General features: G+C 43.7%; 1 protein-coding gene across 49 annotated transcripts in view; it reads right to left on the bottom strand.

Moving 5' to 3' along the window:
* Positions 1–12546, bottom strand: part of ZBTB20 (zinc finger and BTB domain containing 20) — an 812500-nt gene that overhangs the window by 34737 nt on the left and 765217 nt on the right. For all 49 annotated transcript variants that reach the window (XM_021071270.1, XM_021071266.1, XM_021071296.1 and 46 more), the window contains one exon: positions 2002–3606. In XM_021071270.1, coding sequence (XP_020926929.1) covers positions 2002–3606 — 1605 coding nt within the window. The remainder of the gene's footprint in view (positions 1–2001; positions 3607–12546) is intronic.

The raw sequence follows: 12546 nt of genomic DNA, 5'->3' as shown, positions 1-12546 counted from the left end.
TTACATATTGTCCTGACTTAAGCTGAACTGTAAAGAAGGAAGAATTCATCTTAAGTAATGTTCTATTTCAGTTGTTCACTTGCATGCTATTGTGTCAGTTGCTGTCCTTTCCTTCTATTCCCTGATTTAAATTTATCTGCTTTATGTCCTATTCCCTAGCTATTCCTGCTAGCTAATCTAAGATACAAGGTTGCTTTGAGAAACAAATTTGTTTTCATGTATTGTAACTTAAGTATGTAACTTTCCTCTGACAACTCATTTGCCATTCAAAAGGGATACCTAGAACTAGAGGTTTACCAGATGAATGACTCTCACAATAGGAATTTCAAACATGGTATTTTCAGGTACAAGAGAACCTATGTGAAGTCATGTCACATAGGTAGTCTCATTCCCCCCTCTTTTTTTTATTTTTTTTATTTTTAGGGCCACACATGTGGCATATGGAACTTCCCGGACTAGGGGTTGAACTGGAGCTGTAGCTGCTGGCCACACCACGGCCACAGCAATGCCAGATCCGAGCCGAGTCTGCGACCTACACCACAGCTCATGGCAATACCAGATCCTTAACCCACTGAGCAAGGCCAGGGATTGAACCCGCATCCTCATGGATACCAGTCAGATTCGTTACCTCTGAGCCACGATGGGAACTCCCACATAAGTAGACTCTTATATGGAGGAGCATCCATGGAGTTCTCACTTTTGTGTATGTCCCATTATGGCATTAGGAAAGGGCACTGGCTGGGTGGTCAGAAGATCTTAGCTCTAACATCATGGACTTCAAGGATGAAACTCTATCATGCCCCACTACTCACCTGATGGATGATTAAATCCCCTCTATAACATCCCTAAAAAATGATCATCCTTTCTCTCCTTAAACACCTCTAATTATAGGAAATCATTCCCTTTGGAGACTGTCTACCCATTTTAGAGCAGTTCTGCCTGTTAACAAGCTTTCTCTTTTATTTAATTTAATCTCCTTATAGCTTCCAATCGTTGGTCCATTTCCACCTTTTGGACACAAGCAGAACAAGCATGATGTCTCTTCCCTCCAAATCATTTAAATAATGCTAATAGTGCTAACAATAGCTACCATTTATAGAGTGCTTAATGTGTGCTGGGAATTACTTTGAGACTTTCATATATATGAATTCATTTAACCCTCAAAACAGCACTACGAGAAAGATGTATGTATCACTATATCCCCATTATATGAGAAGGAAACTAACATATAGAAAGGTTAAGTAATTTTCCCAAGCAGATAGTGCTGCGTAGGCACTTTCAATTCAAACAGAGGCACTGCTGAACATCTCTAGCACCTTCAACCATGACTCATATGCCATGGCTTCAGGTCCCTTCACTGTCTTAATCATACTCCTACAAGTGTGCCACAATGAGTCTACTGTCCTTTTAAAAAGGAGTACCAGGAACTGACTGTAGTTTCTAGAAGTGGAAAATAGAAAACAAGCACTAGAAAACAGAACAAGTCTATCACTTCTTATTTCAGGGACCACAAATGCAGCTTCTGCTCACATCAGGCTTGCTGTGACCTCTTCAAGCTGATGGTTTATATAAAACGTACTACAGCTGAAAACCCTTATCCTGTCTGACTATATGATTTTGGTCTGTAAAATGAGGTGACTGGAGTATATGAGCTTCAAGGACTTTTCCAGTTCTAAACACCTAGAATCAATGAATATATTTCAAAGCCCAATGTATGTAAGGGATGTTGTGCCTATGAATTCTGCATCAGGCTTTCTTCTCATTTGGCCCTTCTGCCTAAAAGGTTTCTGTGATTTTGTCTTTCGGTGGCAGGGTGTTTGGTTCCTGTGACGGGGGCACAGCTGGGGCTCCTAGAAGATGGCTTACAATGGGAGTCTCCTTAAAATCTGCAAGAGGACTCCAGACCTTCCCTCCCACCTGCTGTCCTGCTCCTCCCTTCCCATAGCCCCGTCACACCCTCCCGCTGCTACCAGGCCTCCAGGGGGGGGGCCTGCTGCTCACCTGTGTGTACGAACATGTGCTTGACGTAGTTCTGTTTGGCGGTGAAAGTCTTGTTGCAGAGAGTGCACTCATAAGGCTTTTTTTCGCCCTGCCCACTGGCTGTGCTGTGGCCGGCGGATGGAGCCAGGGGCTGTGGCGCTGGCAGCTGTGCAGTAAAGGTTGACAGGCCGGGCTGGGACACTGTCACAAACTGGGTCTGCTGGCCTGCCAGGGGCTGTGGCAGGCTGAAGAGGAAAGGCTTGGGGCCGCTGCCCGCGGGCTGGGTAGTGAAGAGGGCCGGCAGGTAGGTGTTGCCGGCGGTGCCAATGACCTGTGTGTTGCTGGTTAAGGTCAGAGGCATCCTCAAGTTGCTGGTGAGGGTTTCTGTCTGGCGTAAATAGAGCTGGGTACTTGGCAATGGCTGCCCGATGGACGTGTTGACCGAGGGCTGCTGCAGGACGCTCTTGTCGGAGCTGTTGCTGACGGTGATCACCGTGTTGTCCATCTCCACTTCGTTGCTTCTCTCCGGGGAAGAGGCACCCGTCTCCAGCTGGTGCGGCTGCGGGGCGCCCTCAGCCGGGGCTTCCGCGGCCTGCTCAGGTTGGGCGGGTTCGGCTGGACCGTCCCGCGCCGCCGCGGGCCCGAACTGCTGCTCCACGGAGTCGGGCTCGGTGCCTATGGAGGAGCTGACGCCTGAGTCAAAGCTTTCGCCCTTGGGCTCACTCTCGGTGCCCTCAGCCTGGTCGGTGTCTTCCGTGCATTCCTCGGACTCGTTGCGCTCCAGGATCTGCACCCTTTGCTGCCCGTAGTAGTCGTAGTCGTCCTCCATCTCCTGCTTGATGTGGATGTTGCCCACCAGGGTCTGGATGCGCACGGGCCGGGGCTGCTTGCGGCAGTGCGTGGTTTCGGGGGTGGTGGACAGGTAGCGCTCCATCTGCTGCGAGCGCTCGTGGATACGCGTGATCCAGCTAGGGTCTTCCATGTGGTGGTCGCGGGGCAGGCCGAGTGCAGTCTCGTGGTGGCTGACCACTGCGCCGCTGTAGAAGGAGCGCTCGCCGCTGCCGTTCTGCATGGAGCAGGCGTAGAGCGCCGAGTAGATCCTGTCCACGCTGTGCTGCGGGTGGCTCTGCAGGTAGCCTGACTCGGTGTCGCTGCTCTGGCCCGAGGTGCCCGACTCGGGTGTGCCCCGGGGCGTGTCCTGGCCCGAGTCCTGGATCCCCGGGAACACATCGCCCACGTTCTGCGACACGATGCGCGTGCACTCATCGATGACCGTTTTGATCTGCAGGATGCTGGCGGCCGTGAGGATCTGCAGGGCTTCGGACTGTGAGACGCGCAGCACTCCGCTGTACATGAAGTCAATGAGCTTTTGCACCGACTGCACCGACACCACGGACGGGATCTCGATGTCGCTGTAGCCCAGCAGCAGCTTGTCCTGGAAGAAGGGGCTGCCGGCTGCCAGCACGCAGCGGTGCGCGCGCAGCATGCTCCCGTGGATGCGCACCGTCACGTCACAGAAGTGGCCACGGTTGCGCTGCTCGTTGAGGGTCTCGAGCACGGAATTGCTGAAGTTGTGAAGGTTGATGCTGTGAATGCGCTCGGTCATCCCCTTGCAACTGATGTCACCTGCACGGCAAGACAGATACAAGACAGGGTGTGGGTCAGAGCTAGCTGACTGCATTCCTAACACCTGGGAATTGCTCAAGTGGGCAATGTTCATGGCTCCTAGAAGCACCCTCCACCCCCGTTGCAGACACAGGCAGGCTCTGTGCCCAGATGGACAGGCTTTGCACAAGGGTCAAGTTGTGGGTATGATGTCCTATAGGAACAAGCCTGAATTTTGTTCCAACAGTGCCCCAGCTATTTTGGGGTACTGAATCCATATTAATCCCCTAGATTTTCAGTCAGGGTTGTCAGTTGAAGCCCAGCAGCCTAAAAAAACAGATGGGTCATTGCTGCTATCCCTACAACTTCAGCAAATAAGAAGTGAAAGGCAAATGGAAGACTTGTTCTCATGAAACTCTGCCTCCATTTTAGACAGGCCTAAGCTCAGGTCTTTTAGGAAAGCTTACATTTTCCTTAATTTATCAAATTTCTTATTTTATTCATAGACTGTAGCAATATTTATAGTTGGATTCCCTTCCTATTAATTTATATGGTACCCTGCCAAAATCCACATCATGTATGCAGAAATTCTTGGAAAATTCAACCCAGACTGAGGTAGCCATCAAACAGTGGCCACAATGTTTTCTAGTTGAGGGACAAACTCTAGAAAATGCAAACTGCCAGCTAAAGTGTCACTTGCCCACTGCTTTCTTCTACACATTCTTCTTGTCATCTCTGACAACCTGGTTGAATACTTTCTAGGGTGGTTATGTGATATGGCAGTTGTCTGAATTTTCTGAGGCTTAATGAAAAAGATATGTTAAAAAAAAAGTCAGATGGAGTTCGTGTCGTGGCTCTGTGGTTAATGAATCTGACTAAGAACCATGAGGCTGAGGGTTCGATCCCTGGCTTCGCTCAGTGGGTTAAGGATCCGGCATTGCTGTGAGCTGTGGTGTAGGTTGCAGATGTGGTTTGGATCCCGTGTTGCCTTGGCTCTGGCATAGGCCAGCAGCTACAGCTCTGATTAGACTCCTAGACTGGGAACCTCCATATGCTATGTGTGTGGTCCTAGAAAAGACAAAAAGACAAAAAAAAAAAAAAAAAAAAATTCAGAGATGGCAGCACTGACCTGCAACACTGGAGTGCACTAGATGTCCTGGGCACTTTTGGGGATGAAAGGGAGCACTGTTAATTAGGTCAGGACAGCAGGAGTAAACCCGGGGTGGGATGCACAGATCACCTGAGGAGTTGGGTGCTCTATGTGCTTGTAAGAGGGATGTGCAAAAGCTCCTACTCCTTAGTGGCCAGCTACATGGAGGATGTGGTCAGCTTGACTTCCTACAACAACCTTCTACCCCAGCTTATGCAGGCGAGGGATAATGTTGGTAACATCTAGATTCCAGATGGAGAAAGAAAACAGGTGTCCATAACACAAAATTTTAGGGCTTTCCTAGTTTTCTACTTTACCTCTCTAAGAATCTGAAGAATCCTTCTCTCCATGTCATTCTTGACTTACATTCCCCATTCTTGCCTTCACAACTGAACAGTCAGCTTGAGGAAGGGCAAGTACGTAGGCTTTCAAAACCAGGTGACCCAAGTCTGAATTGTTGGCCATGACCCAGATGCTTATGTCTTATTAGAAGAAACCCAGAAGCAATGGTCTGCACCTGGGAGGCATGGCCACCTCCTCTGGTTTTTTCTCTGCCTTAGGAGAGAGTTCAGGGAAGACTGAACTCAACTAGGTTTTCTACCTTGCTTCTCCCTATCTCCTTACGCTCTCTGAGCTCAGCTGGTGTGACCACATCCTTATTTCCTTGGCACCCAACTTTACATGTAGTCAACCTCAAGTGTACCCACTTAATAAATGTTTATGGGCTCTACGTTCTCTTCAGTGATATGATTTTTGCAAATTTTTATGTAAGAGAATTTTTTTCTTTTTTAACTTCATTTTATTTTTTGGCTGCACTCGTGGCGTGTGGATATTCCTGAGCCAGGTACTGAACCCACGCAGCCCTTGTGACATGTACCACAGCAGCGGCAACGCTAGATTCTCAACCCACTGTGCCATGGGGGGACGTCCAGAGATTTCCTTCTTGTCCTGACATTCTTTAGGTCTGTTCCATGCCTAAAATATTTTATCAGGTGACTATTTCTATTTTTTTCTCCTATGTAAAACAAATTGTCTAAAGAATTATGGCGACTCCTCTGTAACTGCGCTAATACAAAACATGGCCCCAGAGGAAGGCCCCAATAACCCAGGAAGGAAAATTTAGGAAATCAGCCAGCAAATTCCAACATCTTGCTGAGTCCCCCATGTATGTGTACTATGATAACAATAAGAGCAAGTATTTTTGAAGAGCATACTATGTGTTACATTCTGAGCATTTTATGTATACTATTTCATTTAATCCTCACAACAACCCTATGTTGTTGGTAGTATTATTATTGCCATAACGCAGATGAAGAATCCAAGGCCAGAGAAATTAAGAAATCCACTCAAGTCCACAGAGACAACTGGTTGTCAAGCTGGCATGTGAACCCAGGCAGTCTGGTTCTAGAGTTCACATTCTTATTTGCTTCACTACATTGCATGCTTTGCCCCTGAGAGAAATGTCCATGACACTTAGGTGTCCCACCTAGGTATCCATGAGTCTGCTATAAAGCTGTGTGAAAAGGTTTGCCTGGCTACTTCTAAACATACCCATAAATTAGCATGCTGGCTGTTCATATTTCTAGGCCTTGGCACTTCAACGTAGCTTCAGTCATCTAGTAAAGAATATCTTTTTTCAAGTTTATAAATGGAACAATGCAGGAGATAAAAAACTTTTCCTGGCACTAAAATGTAGAGTTCTATACACAGGTTTTTACTAAAAAGACCCAAGTCTTTTTCATTGAAGTAAAATGGTGAGCACGAAAACTGTTTGAGTCTCTGATAAAATCACCATCTCTGAGTAGGATGGATTTCTTAAAAAAATTTTTTTCCACTCAGCTGAAAACACTCTTTAAACACACAATTGCTCCATAGCACCAGGCACAGCTATATCACTAGAGTTGTCATATATTTCTGATAATTCTGGGAAGAAGCTCAATCACACTTAGCATAATAATTAATAACTATGTAGCATTTTACAGTGTACAAACTCTTTCACATGTAACAGCTCATTTACTCCTTATAATAATCCTGTATGTTTTCAGAACAGATTCTGTTATTACTATTTGATGTAAGAGGAAGTTGAGGCTTTCAAAGTATCTAAATGACTTGTCCAACGCTTTACACAGCTAGTAAGTGGCAGGACTGAGATTAGAACTCACGCCCCTTGAAGCTCTTTTCATCACATAACACTGGATCTCTGACAAAACTTGGATTGTCCAAAAACTGAGGGGCCATCCTGATTCTCATATTATAGAAGAAAAGATAAAGACAATGAAAGTGACGATGGAGGTTGCTTTAGAGCTGGAAATGGTCAACAACAAGACCTATCATTAGGTGTTCCCATTGTGGCACAGCAGAAATGAATCCAACTAGTATCCATGAGGATTCGGGTCTGATCCCTGGCCTTGCTCAGTGGGTCAGGGATCTGGCATTGCCATGTAGGTCACAGATTCGGCTGGGATCCCACATGGCTATGGTGCAGGCCGGCAGCTCTAGCTCCGATTCGACCCCTGGCCTGGGAACCTCCATATGCCAAGGGTGCAGCCCTAAAAAAAAAAAAAGAGAGATATACATTCTGTCACATGCATTCTCACACACACAAAACACACACAGAGCTTGATGGATGAAAAAAATTTAAAAGACTCGTTTGACTGGACTGGTCAAGCCTATCTATATAATCAGGTAACCCTATGGAGATAATCACAAACAACTGTCTCATAAATAGTCTAGGTTATGGAATTCCCATTGTGGCTCAGTGGTTAACGAGTCCGACTGGGAACCATGAGGTTGCTGGTTCGATCCCTGGCCTCACTCAGTGGGTTAAGGATCTGGCATTGCCATGAGCTGTGGTGTAGGTCGCAGACATGGCTCAGATCTTGCTGTGGCGTAGGCCGGCAACTTCAGCTCTGATTAGACCCCTAGCCTGGGAACCTCCATGTGCTGCAGGTGTGGGCCTAAAAAGATGGAAAAAAAAAAAAAAAAGTCTGAGTTATGATCATTGCAGCAATGTTAATTACCGACCTCATTAAAAACCATGGAGGCAAACTCAAACCCGTGTACATATATACCCTGACCCAACAAGCCTGGTTGGATTTTTGTAGACACAATTCTTAAACATCTCTCTGGGTGCACTGGTCTTACACTGCAGTGAGCAGCCATGACAGGCTGAATCAGCTTTGCTGATATGGGTACGGATGCGATGGGGGGACCCTGCCTGTCCATTCAAGGACTCCTTGTCCCTCTAGCACACAATGCTGAAGCAAGTCCTTTCCCAGGCTTTCTTTTATTTTTAACACTAATACAGTGGGAAAAAGTTTCTGCCACGGCAAGGCAATGTCCAGGCTTTTGTGAAACAGGTCCTTTTCATCCAATGGGCATTAATGTATAGATTCCAATGGAATAAATCTGAAATACTCTACTGTAGAAGGTTTGTTCCCCATTGAAAACAAATCTTGATTAGATGCTTATTCAGAGACTCCATAGGAAGGAATGGTGTGAAAATGCTAACTCCATTCTTTCTTAGATTGGCACTGAATAGGCATTTGGGCTATTCAAAAAAAAAAAAACAAAAAACCCTCAACTCTACAAAACCATACTTTACAAAGATTTTGTGCATCTGGGGACACCACCTCACCCCCCCACACTGTAAAAAGCCCCCCACAGTGGTGCGAACATAGATTGATGGGACAAAATGAAAAAAAGCATTAAAAATAGTTCTCTGTGAGTTTTAAAATAGTAATCTGCCTTCTTTCCACAAGAGTAAAAATATAGAGTCAGCCTGTGGTGGCATTCACTAGAACATGGGAGGAATTCTATTCCTGAAAGTGATTGTGTATTCTAAGTGATTGTGTTCTGGGATTTAGCACAGTATGGATGAGGCTGAGGCAGGAGTGAGGACTAACTGGACGGTGATTCTGCTTGTGGTGAAACAGGTGAAAGAGGCCTGGCTCTCTGTCTTGTTGGAACCCAGCTCCTGCCTGCCCCTTAAGCTGTGGGTGTCCAGGGAGAGGGCTTAGCATGAGAATGAAAAGCTGCCTGTGCACAAGGGAACATGAACAAGAAGGGAAGTAGCAGGCAATACGATCTCTTTTAATTAGGTGTGAAATCCAGTCCTTTCTCAGCCCGGATGTATAAAATGAGACTGGTGCAAGGGTGAGGTACTGTAGAGGGAGATGGGAATTTGAAGTCTGCATGCCTTGGAAAGGAACACCAGTTCTCAAATGAAAACCAAGATGAATTTTGTTCGAGTCAACAGGCCTGCGTCAAATGTTGGGGCCAAAGAGCCCTTGAGCTTTCGATCTGGGCCACCAGGCTCACATGCAATAAGTGGGTCAGCACATGAAATAGGGCCAGATGGCTAGGTCTCCACAACCCAGCCTCTTATCACACCCGTTCCAGGTTGTGTTTTGATGCCTTTAGCATGCAGAAGTTGCTCTTTCACATATCAGGTGGTTAGTGATGGTCTTAAGCTGTTGCATTTTGGTGCTGCTTACTAAGCTCATCATGCTAGAAAAGGGCCATTTATGCTGGAGAAAGCTAGGATGCATGTGGCCTCTTCCTCCCCAAATCTACATCTGTTGCTCTGCGATGGGCCAGACCTCAGACTACTTCACCTACATGCCAAGGGGACACTTGCCGAGCCTCTGCACTATAAGAGGTCAGAGGTTTCTTGTCCACAGGCTCCACCATCCAGAGCAGATAGCCCCACATGTCCCTATCCTCTCTTTCTATCTCACTGGTAGATTTATAGTTTTTGGAGGGTGGCTGAGAGCTCTGAGGAAATCACTTATGCAAGTGGGTAGCAGCAGGCAGAGCAAGACCTCTTTTTCCTACCTGGGCTCCATACACCTTCAAATCTCCACTCCCACTGCCCCATAGGCAAACTATGGGAGGGTAATCAGCTTATTGCTTTATTTATCCATTCCTGGTGATAAGGGTGATATCTTGGGCCATCTCCCAATGAGTGTTCTCCTCTCTCTTCCAGAATGTCTAAGTCCAGGGTATAGGGACCATTAGTGATTTCATCATTTTTAAAAAATCATCAGTAACATAATTCTTCTCATAAAACATAAATCAATTCTTCAGCTTTCAGAGAAAGACAAATACCATATGATATCACTTATATGTGGACTCTAAAGTACAACACAAATGAACCTATCTACAGAACAAAAACAGACTCAAGAGACATGGAGAATAGACTTGAGGTTGCCAGGGGGGAGGGAGTGGGATGGACTGGGATTTTGAGGTTAGCAGATGCAAACTATTACATTTAGAATGGATAATCAATGAAGTCTTACTGTGCAGCACAGGGAACTATATCCATATCTCCTAGGATAGAACATGATGGAAGATAGTATGAGAAGAAGAATGTGTGTGTGTATCATATATATATATATATATATATGACTGGGTCACTTTGCTGTACAGCAGAAACTGATAGACAACTGTACATCAACTATACTTTAATAAAAAATTAAAAAAAAATTCTTCACCTTTCAGAAATTTGACTCTCAAACACATTTTCAGGAATACGTGACCTATAAAAGTTGGGAGCACCCTATAAATACTTCTATAGTCACTGCTTATTGCTTTAGCTAGATAGATATTACTAAAACTTATCTATTTAGGATCTCAATATTATGGCTGGGTGTATCTTTCATATTACTTGACTTTTCATTCATATATGTCATTCATGCAGGTAATGAACTTTCTTTTATTTTGGAGCACATTTTAAGTAGTTAAAGGTCCTTAAGAGGTGTATGTAGCATGTGAAATACTGCTCAGCCATAAAAAAGAGTGAAATTTTGCCACCTGCAGTAACATAGATGGACTTGGAGGGCATTATGCTAAGTGAAATAACTCAGACAGAGAGAGACAAATACTGTATGATATCACTTACATGTGGAATCTAAAAAATACAATGAACTAGTGAATAAAACAAAAAAGAAGCAGACTCACAGATATGGAGAACAAACTAGTGGTTACCAGTGGGGAGAGGGGAGAGAAAATATAGGGGTGGGGGAGAGTGAGGTACAAACTACTGGTGGTAAGATAGGCTCAAGAATGTATTTTACAACTCAGGGAATATAGCTAATATTTTTTAATAATTGTAAATGGAAAGTAACCTTTATTTTTTATTAAAAAATTAAAAACATCATTAAAAATCTTTATTTCATATACCTATGTAATGGTAAATTCAGTAAAGGGACCGGTATCAGCATTATAGTTACATGGATAAATGAATAAATGAAAGTTTTGTGACAAATTAACATTAAAATTTTACTTGAAAGAGTAAAAACATTAGGCCACATTTTAGCAACTATGCGGGACCTACTATGTGGTATGCTTTTTTATGTAAAACTTACTCTCAACCTCATTCTATTGTCAATTCCTTATTTTACTTGTCTGATTGCTTTTTCATGGTTGTATATAAATACATTTTCCTATTTATTAATGTATTGAGTATTGTTTCAAGCCAACTTAAATCCTTTTAGTTATGAGGTGAGGATAGTATAAAATAATTAATCATCAATTGCATATGAACTTTATGGAACCAATTCTAAACATAAGTTAACACTTCCTTTTGGGGTATTATAAAGCTACACGCTTTATGAATTTATATACTTTGAGCATCTGATTGCAGTGGGATGAAACACTGAGAGTTCAAACACCTTTACCCTCTTATAGTACAGCTTGTGAAAGCTAAGAATTAACTCTGTGAACAAAAGCATTGGATAGCTATAATTCTAGACAACATTCTCAAAGATACCCACGCCCTCATTCCAAAGCTAAAATGAAATGGCTTCTTCTTGAAGAGGGAGGACCTGCTGGGACTAAGGAGAAAAGTCATTGAAATCTGAGGTTGATGCCTTTAAATCCTCTTATGTCGTAAACCTTTTGAGACACCTTTTAGGAGTTTGATTTTTTTTTTTCTCCCTAAAGCTCTTTCCTTACAAATTTAGCTGCTGCCCTATTGTAACCTTTTCCTTTGTTCACTAAATCTGCGGAACAAAAACACAGAGATACTGCATCTGTGGGTGGGATAAAAAATGAACAAAAGGATCTTCTTAAATTCACAAAGTATGCAGTTTGAACTTGGCTTTGGATAGGCCTTAAAGAAGGGTCTATGTATTCAAATGCATACTTAATAAGTTAGGTCCTTTATCTTGCTTGAGAATAAATTATAAAATAAAAAAATGTTTATATAAAAACCAGCATCTTTTTTTACTTACCAACCTGATCTCCTTTTGATCTCTACATCATCATATACTTATTTTTAAAGGAAAAACAAGTTTTTAATTTCAGTGAGTTCAAAGATCCACCATAACTCCCAGGAATGGCATTCTTTTGGAAAATATCCACAGATGATAAAGTATAGTTAGGTAAGAAATTAATTTTTTGACTTTGGGAAAACTTTTATCTGAACTTCAATATGTGAGAAAACAGAATCCTAGAGTGTTGTTTTAAAAAAGCTTTTGACTGAAATAATCAGAAAGCTTCCTAATTCACAGGACTTTTTAGTCCTCTGTTGCTCACTGTTCTGAAACTGCTTTTGAAGCAGATCTCAGATTCACGCTCAAATGTTCTCTTTGCCTGTGTCTCCTGAGAAAAAAATAAGTAGCTTCCACTGTGACAACTGGTTTTCAAGCATAGCTGTTTGTTGGTTAACAAGAGAGGGCTAAACTCTTTCTCTATGGAGAGTGTGGATTTGAGCTGTAAGAAATTGTTCTACTGAGGACTGCAGACCTTCTATCTCAAAGCAACAAGAAATAGCCAAGGAAAACAGTACATTCGTTTTGCTGGAAGAC

Source organism: Sus scrofa, chromosome 13, assembly GCF_000003025.6.
Source record: "Sus scrofa isolate TJ Tabasco breed Duroc chromosome 13, Sscrofa11.1, whole genome shotgun sequence".
Taxonomy (NCBI): domain Eukaryota; kingdom Metazoa; phylum Chordata; class Mammalia; order Artiodactyla; family Suidae; genus Sus; species Sus scrofa.
This window is presented reverse-complemented; position numbering and strand designations above follow the sequence as displayed.